Source organism: Marmota flaviventris, chromosome X (assembly GCF_047511675.1).
Source record: "Marmota flaviventris isolate mMarFla1 chromosome X, mMarFla1.hap1, whole genome shotgun sequence".
In the NCBI taxonomy this organism is placed as follows: domain Eukaryota; kingdom Metazoa; phylum Chordata; class Mammalia; order Rodentia; family Sciuridae; genus Marmota; species Marmota flaviventris.
Window position 1 is genome coordinate 112,493,217 of NC_092518.1, and position 20,642 is coordinate 112,513,858.

General features: G+C 35.8%; 1 protein-coding gene across 4 annotated transcripts in view; it reads left to right on the forward strand.

The window, feature by feature from the left end:
* The first annotated feature begins 537 nt into the window (after positions 1–537).
* The window catches only part of Slc25a14 (solute carrier family 25 member 14), a 33,698-nt gene continuing 13,593 nt past the window's right edge, over positions 538–20,642 (forward strand). For 2 of the 4 annotated variants that reach the window (XM_071606459.1, XM_027940040.2), the window contains exons 1-7: positions 543–607; positions 738–984; positions 5,980–6,073; positions 7,569–7,716; positions 10,632–10,726; positions 12,164–12,249; positions 18,405–18,500. In XM_071606459.1, the coding sequence (XP_071462560.1) occupies positions 910–984; positions 5,980–6,073; positions 7,569–7,716; positions 10,632–10,726; positions 12,164–12,249; positions 18,405–18,500 (594 nt within the window). In that variant the 5' untranslated portion in view covers positions 543–607; positions 738–909. Of the gene's footprint in view, positions 608–737; positions 985–5,979; positions 6,074–7,568; positions 7,717–10,631; positions 10,727–12,163; positions 12,250–18,404; positions 18,501–20,642 lie in introns of all 4 variants that reach the window. The other 2 variants (XM_071606458.1, XM_027940041.2) reach the window with 2 other exon arrangements.

The window sequence follows — 20,642 nt, forward strand, 5'->3', positions numbered from 1 at the left end:
GATTTATTTGCGGCCCTGATCTTTCTTTCCCAGCCCTGGTACCTCACTGAATTCCGCCCCTCTCCTGTTCCTCGATTTTCCCATTTTTGTTGTAAATCTTTTGCCATGCCTCTTTACATTATCACCTTTTTCGTACTTTGATCAAGCAGTATGTCCCCTCTCGCGCCCCGCCCATCATTTCTCACGTCCAGTCCCTGTCGTCTGCCCCTCCCCTGTTCTTCAACCTCCTTGTAACAGCAGGGTGGGTAACGCTGTCACAGGGTGATGCTTCTGCTCCGCTGGCATGCACGTCAACTTCAGAAGCCACCGAATTCTCACGCCCTAGCTCCCTTCCCCTATATTTCCTGAAAGTCTCGCTGTCCCCTCTGGCCCTTTGTTCTCGCATCCTTCCCGACTACTGCCGCCTCTTGATCGCTACTGCTTCGGCCTCTTATTTCGCGCCTTCTTTTTTAGGCTTGGAGGAGGCGGAGTTGGAATGGCTGCGCCACCGTTGCCGAGGCAACGCCTTGGTTACTTCCGTCGGTGTCAATGCTTCCGGGTTGGCCTTGCAGTGGCGTTTCTGACTGTGGGAGCCTCGGCTTCCCAGTCGTCTGATGAGCCGTAGCAGGTGAGGGGGAGCTCCTGGACTTCCAGGCTGGGGAGCGGGGCTGGGCCGCGCCAGGCCGCGCAGGGCCGGGCTGGCCTGGTTCCCGGCCTGGGAGGGGCTTAACGGTCCTTTGGTCTCTCTCTCCCCTCAGCCGAGTCCCTTCCCTGTCTTTCACTCTTCTGGCATCGGTGGTTTTACTTCTTCGATTGAACCCTGCTTCCTCGACCCCCCTGGGAGGCCGCCTCCTTCAGGCGCCTCCCTTCTCTCCACGAACTCGCTCTGACAGCTGAGGAACTGGCAAGATCCTGCTACCCAGAGGGTGAATGGGTATCTTTCCTGGAATAATCCTAATTTTTCTAAGGGTGAAGTTTGCAACGGCGGCCGTGATTGTAAGCGGAGTAAGCAAACACCTCCATTGTATTAGTGTGAGGGATGCTGTTGAAAGATGGTCCCCTTCAGTTTCTACCTCCTGCCACTCCTGAGGTCAAGGCATTGAAGGCATCTATTAAAATGCAGTTCAGTTACTTGATTGGGATGACAGCTTGTCAACATGAATTAATATCTTAGACTCGGTAACATCAGGGAAATTTATAGTTTTCTGTTGGTGATTCTTTGACTCTCCCCCCCACCTTCCGCTCCTCAGGCTAGAGTGGTTGTGAACTCTTCCTTCATCTTCATTCCGTACACCATTAAGTACCTTTTGTCCCCATTTCAGAACTTTATCTCTAAGCTCACTGCCTGTAAGCATCTTTCTCTTCTTTACTTCACACCATCCTAAGACAGTCTCCCTGCCTCTGCTGTTTGTAATCCACTGTGCTTGCTGCAACCCTAGTAGGTTTACTAAAAATATGGGTTTTTCTCAAGTCACTTTCCTGTTAAAAAAATTTAATTGTCCTCTCCACACCTTGGTTTTTAAGCCTTTAAATACAACCTGCTCCTTCCACTTGTTTCAGCCAACAAGTGAATTCTTTATTCCAGATGGAACTTTCATTTCCTTCTCAGAACAAACCATATTGATGTCTACCTCCACATGCTATGTTTTTTTTCCCCACATGTGTGTCTCTGTTCATCTTGTCCCCTCTCCCACCCTTTCCCTTATCTGCCCCTATCCGGATTCAACCTGCACTCTGTCAAGGCCCAACTTAAGTTCTGTCACCTCCATAAGCTTTTTCAAATTATTTAAACTGTGTGGATTGTCTCCTTTTCCATGTTCCTCTTGCTTTTATAAGATTGTACTACATAGTGTAGCACTTAATTTTTCTCTAATCAAGTTTTTTTTCCTACCACATTCTAAGCTCTTAAAAGGCAAGTACTCTATTTAATACAACTTTTATCCCTGCCCCATCTCCTTGATTATTCAAGAAAGATACATTAAGTGGTAAATATTGCCTTGGTGTTAGAACAAATTTCTTTTATAAAAAATGTGATGATTATACCCTTAGCACATTATAGGTTTGAGCACTTAGTATGACTTCAAAAAATATATGTTGGCTTCCCATTGTTACCTTCTCAGTCTTAGATTCTCCATTATCTTCTTTTTCTTAAAGGAAAAAGCAGGAAAGTCACCCAGAGTTTCCTGATCAGATCTTTGGAGTATCGTAGGGCTATGTAACTAGTATTCTGGGACATGTTTATTGGTACTTGTTAGGTTATCAGATTTTCCTTAGATCTTTATAATACATATATGCAGATTTAAACACAATTTTCATTGGCTTCTTTATATAATAAAATATTTAGAGTATTATGTTTCTATTTTAATTAAGATATGACTTCTGTCTTTTTACACATATCTGGGGTTAGCCTCATCTGTCAAAATAATTTAAGAGGATTTGGGGTATATTTTACACAAGTAATTCTCTACAAGAAAAGAAAGGGAAGAAGATTTTTCTGTAGAAAATATTCGGTGATTAGGGCAGCATCATGTACAGGGTGTGTAGCATTGGCCAGGTGCAGAAGTTACCTCTCTGTTTTCCCCTGTAATTTTTTTTTTTTTTTTGGTAGCAAGGATTCAACCCAGGGATGCTTACCCACTGAGCCTCACCCCCCCTTTTTTTAGACGAGATTTTTTTTTGATGGACCCAATATCTTTTTGTTTGTTTATTTATTTATTTTTATGTGGTACTGAGGATCAAACCCAGGGCCTCACGCATGTGAAGCAAGCACCCTACCACTGAGCTACAACCTCAGCCCTCCCCAGCCCTTTTTTTATTTTTTATTTTGAGACAGGGTCTTAATAAGTTGCTAAGGGCCTCTCTCAGTTGCTGAGGCCAACTTTGAATTTGTGATCCTCCTGCCTCAGTCTCCTAAGCCTCTGGGATTATAGACATGTGCCATTGTGCCTGGCTGTAATCTTTTATATATAGGCTGCATATATAGCTAAATGATGTCACACTGAGAAAACAACTGGGTTTATGTCAAATTCTGCACAAGCTCTTCTGAGAGTTATAAAAAGTGCCATGAGGTATGGTATCTGCCTTCATGATCTTACCTAGTTAAGAGAAGAAATAACATGGGGCAACTAGAAGATAAACCCAATGCTACTCATTATTTTTATGCCTGGATTTAAGATATAAATGAAGTTTCAACAAGTATTTGTAGGATAGGTGTGACATAACATGTGTCCATATATACAGCCTTATGTGAAAAGACTCAGAGGTATCAGCTGACAGTTAATGATTTCCATAGTGTGATAGGGCTCCCTAAAAAGCAACTTAAATTTTCAACTATCGTAATTAAAGTATAATATACAGAATTAAGAAAATGATCAGGAATATTTAGCTTGAGAAAGATAAGATACAGGAGAACATGATTGTTATCTTTAAGTATTTGAAGGATTCCCCCAGGAAAAAAGAATACATTTGTTCAATATTGCCTCCAAAGACTCAGTGAAAATAATTTGAGAAAGAAAAACTTTTGTCCTACTATGAGGAAATACTGTCTAAAATCAGATCTAATCAAAGATGTTACTGTATTTCTTCATAAGATAGCATGGGAGTCAAAGAGGTTTTACTGTCATATATGGATTGGGAGGTGCTGGTAGAGGCAGTGTAGGAACTGGCCACACTTGGATTTCATGAACCAATAAAATTTAAATCTAGGCATGGGGAGAGGCCATAAATACAGGGCAGTCAAGCTTATTTTGCCACATAAAGACACTAAACAATATCAACTACCAATTAATATTTTGTACAAGAAAGGTGATATTTTTAATGTTCCAGGAGTAAGAAGAATATGATCTGTTTAATAATAGTCTTTGAGGTTAAATAAATTTGGCAGGAAAAAACCCCTAGATACCCTTATTTGTGAAAACTAGGGAACTCCTGGGCTAACTGGCTTAAGATTTGGTTCATTCTATGGCTCTGCTCCTACCTTATTAAAAGGATGGATAGCAGGTAGTAAAGTTCTGAGAGAGACTTTTTCTGTAATAAGAAGAGTTAAAAGAAATTGTAAAGATGGTTTTGGGAAGAAGCATAGCAGCTGTCTGAAACATTTAAGACTATTCTTGGGACTCTCTAAATTGGTCAATAGTGAACTTTTTCCCCACAAACTGAGACCACATATGTCATGTTTTACTATCAATTCTAATCTTAAAATTCAGGCATAGATAAAAATGTTGATATGGTAGTGCTTAGTATTTAAGATTTATTTCAAACTGCAGCTGATATTTCAAACATCTAACCCTACTTTGCTCATTAGAATTCCTTTCAATAACTTTCCTCTAATAGGGTTATCTACTCTAGACTCTATGCGATATGCTTGAAGTTTCCATAATTTTTGTGGACTGTAACTAAAACATTCATCTGTATGTTTGCTATCTTACCTGGAAAATTATTCTTTGCTTAGTTACAAAGAATTTCTTATGTGGAAAGAAAGCAAAACCTTATCTCCTCTAAAAAGGGACGGTGACTCAAAGGTGCTAATCCTAGATTGGCATTGGATGGGGGTGGCCAGCAACTATTATCTGTTAAAATGTAAAATTGGATACATATATAATAATGATAATAATTAGCTAATAGTTATTTAGCTATGTGCCAGGTACTTTTCTAGGTTTGTAACATATATAATTTTCACAACAACCTTATGATATAGTTTTTATTATTCACATTTTATAGTTTGGAAGATGGAGGCACAGAAAGGTTGAATAATCTACTCAAAGTCACAGAAATAGTGGTGGAGTCAGGATTTTAGGTAACCTGATTTTAGAGTCTTTCTTCCTGACTGTAAACCACTTGAAGCTGCTTTTGAAATTCAGAAGTATACACACTATATAGCTCTGAAAAACAAGTATTTAAAGGAAATCTGAGAGTCACAGCTAAGAAAGATATTACTGTGAGCTAAACCAGAACTTTGCAGGTGATATCCAGAGCAGTACTTCTTAGGTGTAGAAACGTTAGCATTATTTGGGAGCTTGCAAATTCTCATGGCCAGACCCAGACCACCAAACAGAAACTGTCGGGGAGAGGCCCAGCGGTCCATGTTTTAATACACTTTCTAGATGATTCTGGTACATGCTAAAATTTGAACACTACTGGTCTAGATGCCAGAGCTGGGGAAAAAATCAAATCCAAGAGAGAGGAGCTGAGAATGGCACAAATAGAAAAGAAAGCTGAAAAGATTGAAGATGACAGGTCTGACAGGTGGGATGGAGAAAGAGGGGGGCTAGAAAAAGAACATATTATTAAAGAACTAGAGTATAAAAGAACAGAGTTTGTACGAATGTTTTAAAAGGCCAGGGGGGAGGGAAAGAGTAGGCCCACTAGAAGGATATATGTTCAATGTCAGAAGAGAGAGAGTGAGCTGTATTGCTGTCATTCCTCTGGGAGCCAGAAGGAAGATGAAGAGGCTTAGCTCAGCCTGGTCCTAGTCAGGGAAGCTAGTTATATGTAGCTAGAAGTATCTCTTGGACAAACTCAGACCCTAAAGTTTAGTGGAGAGATGAAAGGACTGAGAACATGAGAGGGTAGTGAGCCTGTGCTTTGTACCTGAATCAAGCTAACTAAATACCATGAACTGCTTTTATGAGATGCCTCAGCCTATATAATTTGAATTCTAGTTTCCTTCACTTGTTAATTGTTTAGTTGAATGTCTAAGTTGGGTATGCTGGATGGACTAAAGTCTCTCTTTGGGTGGGGATGAATAATTACACTAAAGAAAGTAGAGAGAATGAGGACATAGGTTGATATTTGAGTGAATTACACACCTATCCCAATAAAGAACAAATTCATGATTATCCAGCACATAAAATAAGATCTGCCATTTAGTGTCATTTACTTGGTGGGGTTTTCCCTTTACAATAGTTTTATCTGACAGTTTTGTTGATCTAATACACATGATCAAATGCTAACAAGTACTCCTCACTTTTGTGCCTTGTTCTGATTTGTCTTTATTTTTAGCACCAGAAAAGTGCCACTGTAAGCCATGAGATGTCTGGTCTGAATTGGAAACCCTTTGTATATGGCGGCCTTGCCTCTATTGTTGCTGAGTTTGGTAAGAATGTGAAAAAATGACAAGTTTGCATTTTATGCTATAGATAGTGGTATATGGTGTCAGTTATTTATTTTTCTGGTAAAAACTAGAGAGAAAATAAAAAGCTTTCCCTCTTTGTTTTAAAAATTGTGTCTCAAAGCCCTCAAGAAATATTTCTGAGGAAGTACTACTAATGGTATGGCAAATGAAGTTAAGAAAACTCAAACTTTGGGAAGCTTTTTTGATAGTTTAATGTTTTGCTAATTTTCTAGGCTTAAATAATATATATATATGAACATATAGAAGGAGTTGGATGTGATAGGTGTTTCTGCAAGTACCCTAGCTTTTCTTTCAAACTGGTATTCTATTTGAGAAGAAAATGAACAAGATTGAAAAATATTCTTCTCTGTTTAATTTTAGTTTTGAAATATTTTTAGGTTTTAATTTTTCTTTTTTTCTTTCTGTCTTTCTTTTGGATTGAACCCAGGGACACTTGACTACTAAGCTGCATCCCCAGTCTTTTTTAGGGTCTCGACAAGTTTCCATGGCTGGTCTTGAACTTGCGATTCTCATGCTTCAGCCTCCAGAGTAGCTGGGATTAAAAGGATGTGCCACCATGCCCAGTCTAGACTGTGATTTTTAATCTTCCATATTTCCCCTTTCCTCTACCATTCATAAGTGACTATGGTCTACCAGTCCTTGCTGGCTTTCTTAGTAGATGCTGTGATGTCCAAGTCAAAAGTGAACAGAATTACATAATCACCTTGTTAGATTTAGATCTTTAAATATTCCTTGAAAATGTATTTTGTCAATATAATGTGACATTAAAAAAAGAGGTTTGGTTGAAGAAATTTCTCCCCTAAGTCCTCTGCTGGTATCAGTTCAGAATTACCTAAGAAACCAGGATGAGTAGAACATAATAGGACTTTACCATTATCTTTTATAATATTGAGGAGCTGTTTATTTCTTATAACCATATAAAAGAAAAAACTAACAAAAATTTGTAGTTGTTTATAAGAGCACCTGAAGTAGTAAGACCATGCTTTCCTGTGTTTGTAAAAATTTGAGATAATATGAGGGAAAGCTAGAGAGACTTGAAGTGGGAGGGGGTGGGAAAAAGAGACTGATGAGTGGCATATGCATGGTACAGATGAAATTAAAGCAACAGTTAATTTTTACAGTGTCAAATGTACTATGTGTCAAATTGTGTTGCATAGATATAATATAGTACATTTCACTTTACCACATACAACTCTTGTCCTCTGGCAATGGCATTCTAATAGAGATCTTTTGTATGTTGTTGTTGCTATTACTATTATTTTACAGTGCTGGGGATGGAACTAAGGGCCTTGTGCATGCTAGGCAAGTGCTGTACCACTGAGCTATACACCCAGCCCTTGTATGTATTACAAAAAAACTCTGTCTTATGTTTCAGATATTGTCATTGCCTTATATTTAGCCAAAACTTAACTGTGACTCCTTGGAGACACTTATAAGTGAGTGTGTTCCTTTGTAGGAACTTTCCCTGTGGACCTTACCAAAACACGACTTCAAGTCCAAGGCCAAAGCATCGATGTCCGTTTCAAAGAGATAAAATATAGAGGGATGTTTCATGCCCTGTTCCGAATCTATAAAGAAGAAGGTGTATTGGCTCTGTATTCAGGGTAAGGCTGGATTCCTTCCTTACATCATGAGCAGAAATGCTTTTTAAAGAGGCCAAGGCTGGATGTGGTGGCACATGTCTCTAATCCCAGTGGCTTGGGAGGCTAAAGCAGGAGCATCACACATTCAAAGCCAGTCTCAGCAACTTAGCAAGACCCTGTCTCAAAATAAAAAAAAAAAAATTTAAAAAGGGCTGGGATATGGCTCAGTGGTCAAGCCCCTCTGGGCACAATTCCTGGTGCCATAAGCAAAGAAACAAATAAATAAACAGGCCAAGTATTTCAACTCTATAGAAGTTTGTGCCCTTTGTATTCACCATTCAACTTGTAATTCTGTGTTGATGGGCCTGTTTATATCTCATCTGCTTTAAGATGTGAGCTTTGGATTTTGTGTTTTTCCAGCTGTAAGCAATATATGTTAAAATGGACATATAATTGCAGATAGGCTTTCTCCTGGTTTCTTGAGACTCATCCATAGCTGTTATTAATAGCAGCACCAATTAACCACAAATATTCTTGTGATACTTTTCCTGAGTTGGCAAATGCTGACTTTCTTTAAAATTTTCCTTTTTAAGAAAATATTATTCTGGTAGCTTAAACAAAAATGCAGAATGAGAGAGGGAGACTTATCTCTTTTGGTCACCTTTTGATTAGCCATCAGTTTGAGATTTTGTTTTTGGCCAGTTTGTAGCTTATCTGCTAAACAGTATCCTAGGCCATTCTAAATTTAGGCTATCAGTTTATTGCTCAGAATGGAAATTAGTTTTATTATTAACCTATGTTAGCTTTATCTTAAAAATAATTTTCTTGGAGAAAAAAAATCAAGTCATTCTTCTGAAGCAGGTGATTCATGGATCATCTGTTTTAACTTGTTCTTTCTCAGCATGGATAATCACAAGATTTTTTCTGATAACAAGCAATAAAACCAGAAATATGCATATTTAGTCATAATTTTTTATTCCTAACCATTTAAGCTGTTGCTATTTATACCTCCTAAAGTGCAGTTCTACAATTTGGAGAATCTCAAAGGAGGTATGAGTGAAAATGTCTCCAGTTTATGAGCAGAACTTAAATAGGCTGAGATTTTGGTTTTAGTACCTCCTTGTTGATAAGATTAAAGATGTATCTGCAAGTATTAGGAAGTATAGGTGGATTTTAAAAAATCTTTATAGTGGATAATAGTATATAATTCTTTTTGTACATTTCTGGATTGTTTTCTAATGTTTTCTTAAAGATTTTTGCATCTGAGTTCATGAGAGATATTGGTCTGTAGTTTTTATTTTCTGTACATTTTTGACTGGTTTTGGTATTAGGGTAATACTAACCAAAAGGAGTTGACAAGCATTCCCTTTTCTATTTTCTGGAAGAGATTGTGTAAGATTGGTGTTAATTCTTTAAATGTTTGGTAGAATTCCCTGGTAAAATTATCTGGTCCTGGAGATTTCTTCTTTTGGGAACTTTTAAGTTATGGATTCAAATTCTTTAATGTGGTCTTAGTTTGGCCTGTTATAACAAGGTACCATAGATTATAAACAACAGAAAATTTTTTCCATAGTTCTTGAGGTTGAGTTCTGGTGAATTCTCTCTTCTAGGCTGCCAACTTCTTGTATCTTCATTTGACATAAAGAGCTAGTGCTCTCTGGGGTCCTTTTTATAAGGGCAATAATCCCATTGCTTCATTCTTGTGACCTAATTACTTCCCAAAGGTCCTGTTTCCTCATACTACCATGTTGAGTTTAGGATTTTAACATGTGCCTTTTGTTGGAGGGATGATACAAACATTTAGTCCATTGAAATGGTTATAATACTTACTCAGATTTCAATTTTATCTTAATTAAGCTTTGGCAATTTGTGGTTTTCAAAGAATTAATCCATTTCTTCTAAGTTGTTGAATTTATGAGCGTGAAGTTATCTTTGGAATGGTTGCAGGATTTATAGAACTATTCCATTTTATTCCTGATATTGGGGATTTGTATCTTCTATATCTTTCTGCTACAAATTTATTAATTTTATGTATTTTTTCAAAGAGCCAACTTTTTATTTCATTGATTTTTCTGTTTTCATTCTTCTCTTTGCCTCTCTTTCTTTCTCTCTCTCTCCTTTTTCTTTCTTTCCCTCCTGCTCCCCACCTTCCTTTCTTTCTCCCAAGGGATTAAGCCCAGAGTGTTTAAAGACTGAGCTATATCCCTGGCCCTTTTTATTCTATTTTATGTTTTTATTCTTGAGACAGGGTCTCGCTAAGTTGTTTCAGGCCTTGATAGGTTTCTGAGGCTGGCTTCAGACTTGTGATCTTCTTGACTCAGACTCCCAAGCCACTGGGATTATAAGTGTATGTCACTATGCCCAGCTGTATTTTCAATTTCAATGATTTATGTTTTTTTTTAAATTTTCTTCATTCTGCTAGTGTTAGGTTAATTTTCTTCTTCCATTTTTAGTTTCTTGAGGTAGAAACTTAAATTATTGATTTGAGACTTTCCCTGCTTTCTGATGTAAGTATTTTGTGTTATAAATTTCCCTCAGTAATACTTTGGGCTGCCTCCCATATATTTTAATAGATTGAATTTTGATTTTCAGTCAGATCTGTTTTTAAAATTTCCTTTGAGACTTTCTCTAACCAATCGATTATTTAGAAGTGTGTTGTTTAATTTCCAAGTGTTTGAATATTTCCTTAATGATTTCTAGTTTGATTCTATTATTGTCAGAATACACTTTATATGATTTTAGTTTTTTAAATTTGTTGGTGTTTGTTATATGATCTAGAATGTTTACTGCCTTGGTCAATGTCTCATGGGTGCTTGAAAAAATACATATTCTGTTGTTTTGAGTTGAAATGAGATGGGTAACAGAAATGAGTTGGCTGATATGTATAATCTGCAAATGCATGTTGAGTAAAATTAACTTTTCTTTGTTTTGGGAAGGATTGCTCCTGCATTACTAAGACAGGCATCATATGGCACCATTAAAATTGGGATTTACCAAAGCTTGAAGCGATTATTTGTAGAACGTTTAGAAGGTCAGTATACTCAACTCTCTTTTGAGGTGATCCTCAGAGGGATTATTGAAATCATGATTAGTGTGAAATGTTCATCACATGATGCCTCAGAACGGAGAACTATCACTTCAAGGACAAATGAGTTGTATTGATTTGGGATAAATCCTTGCAAAGGTGATATATGTGTTAGAGGGACCAGCCATTCAAATTTGTCCTTTTAAAATAATAATAATAATAATAATAATAATAATAATAATAATAATAATAAAAATTCTGGTCATCTCTGAGGAAGCATGGAACAATTATGTCCAGATATTGATGCTATCCTCATCAATAAGAGGATTTCATAAGGCATTTCAAGGTGACAATTTTGATAAGCTTTTGCTAGTTAAATTTAAGGCTATTGTTTTCTAGATTGTGATGTACTTATGGCCACCTTACTCACATTCAGAATTATTGTATGTCTCTCTATTTGCTGCTGCATCATTTCCAGCCTGATATGTACTAAATGGTTATTTTACCACAGGCCAGGGGCAGTTGGATGGTTGGGAACAGCTGGAGAGACTTTCGGTTAGTAATGTCCTTTGAATCACTTTTTTGTCCTAAACCAACTTTTTCTGGAACCTCCTCTTTGGGGGATCCTGAAGGATTTCCTTCCACCTCTTCCTAAAATAATTTCCTTTCATAGATACTTCACTTGGGTTTACTTAGTTTCTAGTCGTAGGCTCTTCATGGTGGGAAGGAGGGATGAAGAAGTATTTTTTGCTGTAGAATGATGTTCTGTGGTTTCTATTCCTTTTTTCAGTTAAGAAATTTAATTCTGAATTATTGCTTTTGGGACTAGGGGTATAGGTCAGTAGTACAGTGCTTGTCTAGCATGCATGAGGCCCTGGGTTTGATTCCCAGCACTATAAAAATTAAAATAAAATGAGTAAATATATAAATTATTTTTTACATTTGACTACAGAACCTTTCTGTAGACAAATAGAAGCTTGTAGTGATTTAAGACCAGTCCAAATCAATGTTTAAATAACTTTTTCTCTACTACATGTAAGATTTTATCTTTTTACAATCATTTCCTGAATGTTTTGCATTGATGACTGTCCATAAGAAGACTTAGAAAACATATACTTTAATTTGAAATGATTGAAGGGGAAAAAACCACATTCTAAATTCATATGGGTTATGATAATTATGTAGAAGAATAGGTAGGGCATGTTTCAGTGTCCTTTTAGAAATACTGATTTTTTTTTGTAGAAATAATGATTTATATTTTATAATTTTATGTTTGGTACTGATTTGGGATCTAGAAATATTTGAGTTTCTTTATTTTCATAAACTTTGTAGTTCGTTTCTAAAGTCATTTCTCTAAGATTCTCTTCCTCTGATAGCTCAGTATTCTCTTTTCAGAACTTAGTGCCTAATAAAAGCAGACCCTTTTTAAAATCCTTTTTACAGATGAAACTCTTCTAATTAATATGATCTGTGGGGTGGTGTCAGGAGTGATATCTTCCACTATAGCCAATCCCACCGATGTTCTAAAGGTAAGAGAGATGTCTGCAGTATGCTTTGAAAAGAGTACAAGCTTAAGACAAATTTGGGTCCATATTCCCACTCTGTCCATTGCTAGCTGTAAAACGTTGGATAATCACCTAATTGCATTAAACCTCACTCAGTTTCCTCATTTGTAAAATGAAGATACTGCAGTGGTTAGGCATTGTTAAGAATTCAATATAACATATGTCAACTGCCTGAAATTGTACTTGGTAGCAGATGCTCAATAAATAGTAGTCTATTTATTATGATATGCATTACCCATTGGTCTTTAAACAGGGGCATACAACCCCCTCTAGGATATTTTCAAGGACTGTGTAGTTTTAAAGAAATCAATATTCAGATCTCTTACTTCCATTTGTATTCTTTCCTAAAACTGGTCTGAGAATGAATCTGCATTTCTAATAGCACTTTTCCCATTTTACAAAAGAAAGGCATATCCCTCCTTACCCATTCCAAATCTTCATATGGTGTGTTGATCTGTGGTGTAACCTGAGATATCAAACAAAGGGATGAATTGAGATAACAGTTTTTTAGAGAAGCCTCTTTTAATAACTATGTAGGTTATCTGTTTCTGTCTTTCCCTGTCTTATCTGTATTTCTCTTAAGGGTGAGATTTGACTTTTAAAAATGCTATATTTTGGCCTGTTTTGGGATATACTGAATTTGGAACCACAATGCTATTATGGTTTAGTGGTACTAATTTGTTAAGAATATAATTGGATTTTATCACATCATATAAAGAAACATTTTAATATCAATCTAAAGCTCAAAATGGTAAATATTTTCTGTTTATTAATTTATTTAAATTTATGATTAAAGCACTAAATATATGATTGAAATATGTAACAGGATCCCAAGTTTTTGTTTTTGATGCTGGGAATTGAACTCAAGGGCTGTACCACTGAGCTATATCCCTGGTCTTTTTTTTCTTTTTACTTTTGAGATAAAGTCTTGCTTAGTTGCCCAGGCTGACCTTGAACTTGTGATCCTTCTGCCTCAGCTTCCCAAGTAGCTGGAATTACCAGTGTGTGTCCAGTGAGAATTTCAAGTTTTAAGAAATTATTTTAGGGGGAATGTGAGAAAAAAAGTAAAAAGACACATGCTTTATTTATTTCAGCATTGGCGAATCCACAAGTACAAATTATTGCAATTCAGAGAATTTGAGCTGAGAGGGTAACTTGTAAAATAGCACACATGAAAGAAACCACTAGTAGTTGGCAGAAAGATATGAAATCATTTTTCTTCTTTAAAATGAGACTAATTTAGCTTTAAAATGTTTATATCACCTAAGATTTATAGAAAAAGTATGAAAAGAATTGACTATATCCTAGAACTCTAGAATATTTATAATATACTTGTAAGAATGTGCTTTTCAAGAAAAGTATACTTAACTCCCTGAAACTACCTTTCTTATCCATCTGGATCTTAGACTTAATCACCTAAGTGATTTGCTTCAATTTCCTATTCCTCTGATCTCTCTTGCAAAATTACAACTGTTGACCAATGCTGCAGTCTGCATTTTCCTTTCTTATACTTTGATAGGACTGAGTATTACCAGTATTGTTTGTGGGCTAAATCTGACTACTGTCTGGGGTGAAGTCACAATTTTAGATTGTGACCTTACCTATGTGATTTATAACATGATTGAAATGTTCAGTCCTTTCACTTATTCTGGGACAGTTCTTTTTCCGGTCTTCAAGGGCATTTTAAATCTTCATGCCTTACTTTTATTTCATCATTCCTCTTTCTTTCAGCAGACAACTCTACCTCCTATGGCCTCACCTTCTACCTGTTCTTGCCTTTCTACCCATCACTTATAAATCTATTTACATTTATACCTGTCTGTACCTTGTCTCTACTATAGATGTTCTCAAAATGTGGTTCTCCAGATGTGCAACATCAGCATTACTGGGAGCTCATTAGAAATGCAAATTCTTTTTTAAAAAATTTTTTAGATGTTGATGGACCTTTATTGTATTCATTTATTTATATGGGTGCTGAGAATCAGAACCCAGTGCCTCACACATGCTGGGCAAGTGCTCTATCACTGAGCCACAACTCCAGCCTTAGAAATGCAAATTCTTGAGCCCCACTCCATACTTACTGAATCAGAAAGGATGGAATGGGGCCCAGCAGTCTGTTTATGACGAGCCCTCCAGGTTATTATGATATACTATCAAGCTTAGAAACCATGACTTTACATTTACTTCTGTTTCATCAAGGACCATTCTGTATCATTTAATCTCTCTTTTTTTGCAGTGCTATGGATTGAACCCAGGGCTTCATGCATGTTAGGGAGACAGGCATTCTACCACTACACGGTATCCCCAGCCCATTTATCCACTTTCTTATCTTTATTGGTTGGCTCCCTTCGAATGATAAATATGTTCAAGTCTTTCCTAAAGTACTTTTTTCTGACCCTCTGACCTCCTTAAGACACCACCTTCTCTTTTCTGTTCTGCTTCTTGCTTGAAACTACTTTCCACATAACTGGGTGCAGTGGTGCATACCTGTAATCCTGGTAACTTGGGAGGCTGAGGCAGGAGGATCACAAGTTCAAGGTCAACACTTTAATGAGACCCTCAGTAATTTAGTGAGACACTGTCTCAAAATTAAAAAAGGACTGGGAATAATACAGTTCAGTGATAAAGCACCTCTGGATTTAACTTCCAATACCAAAAAGAAACTACTCCCCAGGTTCAAGTAGTATAGTCTATATCATCCATTCCATTTTAGTTCTCAACCTATTTTGATTAATTTCTCTGGGAATTTCTGCTTTGATTTTGACTCTTCTCCTAGGTTTCATACATTTTGGTTTCATATGTAGGCTTATTTTTCCTATATGTACCTAAAATGTTTCTCTTCTCTATGCAAGTTTATATCATTTCTCCTCTATAATCTTTCTCTGGTTGGTCTTTTTCATTTTCTAAGACTTTAGCTCTCTGGGGCTGGGTTGTGGCTCAGTGGTAGAGCGCTTGCCTAGCTTGTGCAAGGCCTTGGGTTCGATCCTCAGCACCACATAAAAATAAAGATATAAAAAAATACTTTAGCTCTCACTATAACAAAGAAATTCAAAATGCATGGCCTCAAATAACATATGAGTTTATTTCTCTCTCACGTAACCATCTAGAGGACAATAATTTATGCTGGTGGGTAGTCCTATGGTGCAATCAATCATCCAGGACCCAGGTTCATCCAATTTTGTTGCATTGCCATCATCTAGAGCATGGTTGGCAAACTGTTTGTGGGCTAAATCTGACTACTGTCTGTGTAAATAAGTTTTGTTGGAACACAGCCACCCCATTTGTTTCTGTATGTCTATGGTTGCTTTTGCTTTAGAACTGCTTAGTCAGGACAGAGGCCATAGGCCTTACAAAGCCTAATTTATGTACTGTATGGCCCTTTTCAGAAAAAAGTTTGCTAACCCCTGTCCTATGGTATTTTTTAAATGTATTTAGTTGAAGGTGGGCCATAATCACATCTGTTTTCCAGCCCATGGGGAGACAGAAAGTTAAGGGAAAGCAATTTCTTTTTGTTTTGTCAAAATAAAATCAGATTAAGTTAGAAAAAATTTTAAAGTTTATTGATATACAGTAAGAGAGAGTACATACTTTCATCCAGGAAACTTTAAACCAAATGGTAAGAATACAACAATTACAGCACAGTTTGTGATGCATAAAAGGGGAAGTCTACTCATCTCTAATTTTCCACAGGGGGATTCCAGGACCCCAAGCCTCTGGGCTATCTGAAATCCTTGAATGCTCAAGTCTGTTATATAAAATGGTTTAGTATTTGCATCTAACCTCCTCACATCCTTCTGTGTATTTTAAATCAACTCTAGATTAATTATAAGTCTAATATAATGTAAATGCTCTGTAAATAGTTATGATACTGTATTGTTCCAGGAATAATGACAAGGAAAAAGTCTTGGGGCTGGGGATGTGGCTCAAGCAGTATTGCGCTCACCTGGCATGTGTGTGGCCCGGGTTTGATCCTCAGCACCACATACAAACAAAGATGTTGTGTCTGCCGAAAACTAAAATAAAATAAATATTAAAAACTTCTCTCTCTTTCTCTCTCTCTCTCTCTTAAAAAAAAAGAAAAAGAAAAATCTATACATGTTCAGTACAGATGCAATTGTTTTCTGAATATTTTTGATCAGTGGTTAGTTGAGTCTGTGCATATGGAGGGCCAACCATATTTTCACCTTTTTTATTCTAATACTGGGGATTTAACCCAGGTGTGCTTTACCACTGAGTACATCTCTAATCCTTTTTTATTTTTTATTTTGAAACAAGGTCTCACTAAGTTGCTGGGGAGTCTCTCTAAACTTACAATCCTCCTGCCTTAGCCTTCCAAGTTGTTAGGATCATAGGCACGTTCCATTGAGCCCAGTTATTTTGACTTTTTTTTTGATTGGCTGTTATACATTACCATTCTTTTTAAGGCAAGTAGAGCTGTTAAGCTGATTTGTCTATAATTGGTTGATTTCATTTCACTGATTCCTGCTGATAAGGATGTAAAGCTTATGTTTTTTTTATGATTATAGATGGTGCTTTGGGGAAATCAAGATAACTTAAGTTTTGGGTGGAGTATGGTTGGCCTTCAGGGTAAAGCTCAACTGTGGCCTCCATTTTTATCTTAAATCTTTATGTAGTTTTTTTTTTTAATTTTATTTTCTTTCTTTTTTAAAAATTAATTAATTTATTTTTTATTATTTAGTTTTTTTAAAAGAAATTTTCATTTTAAAATATTTTTATTTATAAATGGACACAATACCTTTATTTTATTTATTTATGTGTTGCAGAGGATCAAACCCAGTGCCTCATGCTTGCTAGGCAAGTGCTGTAACACTGAAGTATAACTCCAGCTCTTTATGTAATTTTTGATAAAAAATTTTAAACATGCACAGAAGTAGAGAAAAATGTAATATAGTGAACATCTTTGTATGCATCACCTGCATTCACTTACCTTACTCTACTCCTAAACCTACTGAGGAATCACCTCCTTGAAGAAGTCTTCTACTTCCCATAGGGTAGTATTGATCTGTCTTTGTGATAGTTTGCATCTTGATTTAATTTGGTTTAGGTTTTTATTTCAAATCTCTTTTAATGGCAGTTGGCTTTCTGCATCAAAGCATGCCACCATTATATGATTTAGCAAGTACATTTATTGAAACCTAGAATGCTAGAGTCATGCTTCATGAAAATCAGACCTACGTTTGGGCCATGTATTTTGTGACTGACTACTATGATTCTATGTATGCAGAGTCTGTGGGAAATTGTACCAAATCTTTTACATGGTTTTTTAATGCTGTATTTTCTTTCTTGCAGCTTTCAAATGCCACTTGGCAGAATATAGTATCATGCTTTTTACAAGTAAAATTCAATTTAAGGTCTTTTAAGACTAAAATTATATTTTTAAAACACTTTTTTGCTTTTTATAATTATATAAGTAATGCATGTTCAATGTAGAGAGAAATGGAAGGCATAAGAAATAAAAAAGAGAAAACAATACTCACTTGTAGCCTCACCATTCAGATATAAGCCACTATCAATATTTGGGTACGTATGTTCGTCCAATCTCCTTGCTGTGTTTATGAATATTTTTAAGTTCACATGTTTTAATAAAAATGATATACATACTGCTTTGCAATCCTTTTTCTAAATTAGCAATTAATTTTAACATTTTTCATTATCAACAGATATTATTCTACAAGAAAAGGTTATGGCTCCATAGTATTCCATTAAATGGCTATACTTGAATACATAATTTATGTAACTGATCTGTTATTGTTATTATTTGGGGATATTTAGGTTGTTTTAAACTTTTTACTAAACCAACCATATTTTAAAAATTATTGTCTACCCTTACTGAATGCATGTTCTTTTCCCCCACATTTTCTCCCAATTCCAGAAATGTTGGACTTACCATGGGGAATATGAGGCTAATGAAAATAATCTTTATGAAATATACTTTGACATAAATTGTATTTTTTTGGCTGGAATTTAACTCATTAATTTCATCATAACAGCAGAGCTCTTTCTGAGAATTCCCAAATACTTTTTTCTTAATTTTAAATGAGTGAAATATCTCATTTTGGTTCTCTTTGTCAAAACAATGGTCACATCTTGTATTCTAGATTCGAATGCAGGCTCAAGGAAGCTTATTCCAAGGAAGCATGATTGGCAGCTTCATTGATATATACCAACAAGAAGGCACCAGGGGTTTGTGGAGGGTGAGTACTCTTTTCCTGATATTGTTCTATACTCTCAGTTCCTAGAATTTGCAAGCAATACTTTTTTATATAAGGCCATAAAATTGTAAATTATAACCTCCCCCAAACAAAGTAAGAAGCTCCTGGGATGTGAGGCGGGTGGTTGGGGTTGTGGCTCAGCGGTCGACTGCTCGCCTAGCACATGCAAACCCTGGGTTTGATCCTCAGCACCAAATAAAAATAAATAAATAAAATATAAAGGTATTGTATCCAACTACAACTAAAAAATATATTTTAAAAAGAAGCTCCTCATCACAAATGAAAGGACCAATATTAGTGATCTTTATTTCTGCTTAATGTTTGAGGGTTGTATATATGGGGAAAGGTATTGCATTATTTTTGGTTTGTTTAAATTCCCAGTGAATTTAGTTCTTCAAAGTATTTTTTACTAGTTTTGTAGTGACACACAATCTTTGTCTATGATGGCCTCTGTAGTGCTTATGTTTAAAAGTTGTTACTTAAAACAACCTTTTTAACCTTATAAAAAGTACAATGTACTGTAAAATATTGAGAAGATACAGAAAAGCAAAAACAAAAATTACAGTGGTAGTCCCACCACCTAGCAATAATAACTGTTAACAATTTGTCATATTATCTTCCAGCTTTCTATTCTTTTTTAAAATTTTTTTAAACTTTATTTTTTTATGTGGTGCTGAGGATTGAACCCAGTGCCTCACACATGCTAGGCAAACACTCTACCACTGAGCCACAACCCCAGCCCCAGCCTTCTATTCTTTACTGTTTGTTGTCATTATTGCTATAACTTTTTAATCTGTGTTAATTACTAGATATTGTAATAGTAAATAAGACTACTTATAGACTATGCAGAGAGAATGTATGGGAAACCCATTAATGACTTCTAAATAAAAATGAGAGCTTTGCTAATATTCTTCCTTTATATTTTCCACAACTACTTGTTATTAAAAATTCAAACATAGACATTGAAAGAATTGAACTATGAATGCTACTTATGCATGATCTCATGACCTGGACTAAATGACTGGTAGAATTTGAACATATTAGTTTTATTTATGTGTGTGTGTGTATATATATATATATATATATATATATATATATATATATATATATATAACACACCCACTTTTTTATTTTTGCAAAACTAGATGAAAGGGCTGGGGTTGTGGCGCATTGGTGGATGGCTCATCTAGTATGTGCGAGGCCCTGGGTTTGATCCTCAGCACCACATAAAAATAAATACATAAAGTGAAGGTATTATGTCCAACTACAACTAAAAAATAAAATAAAATATAAAAACCATGTGAAAGTAGGTTGTAGGCATTATGGTGCTCCCTTGAATACTTCATTATGTATCTCCTAGAATATGAACATTCTCTTATACAATAAAAATACCATTATCAAATGAAAGAAAGTTAACAATAAGTCCCTAATACTTAATATGCATTTTATGTTAAAAATCTTTCTATTGATGAGATCAGACTAGTTTTCTTATAGGATGTATTTAACTAGTTCCTCTGTTCCTTATATTTACAATAAGCTGAACGTTGAGACCATTGGCTTGATTATATTCATGTTAAGCATTTGTGGTTAGAGAGATTCATAGATGATGCTGTGTTTTTCATGTTGCATCATAGCGAGAGGTGCATAAAGTTAGGTTGTCCCATGATTAATAGTGCTAAGTTTGATGACTTGGTAAAATGATGTTCACCAGGTCTTGCTGTTATAAAAGATAATTTTTCCCTTTACAATTAGCAAGTAATCTGTGAGGGGATCTTCTAGCAACATTTATATAATACTTCATAACTGGACATACTTTTATGATCCAGGCTAGTTGGATGATTCTGGCACATAACAAAGAAGCAAAGTACATTGTGTTGTGTATTCTTTTGAGATAGACATAATCTTTCATGTTATGATCATAGCATCCATTAATGATCCTTAAAGTTTGCTCTTTGATCACAGCTTGGTGTACTTTCTTGATTAGTCTACCTTAAAACCAGAAAATAAAACTAACTAGAACTTTTTCATAAACTGATTCCAGGTGACAAAGACAAAGCAATAAGTAGAATGGGGGATATTGTCAAGGGAGCATAGATATTTTTGTTTTTAATTGTGGTAAAATCT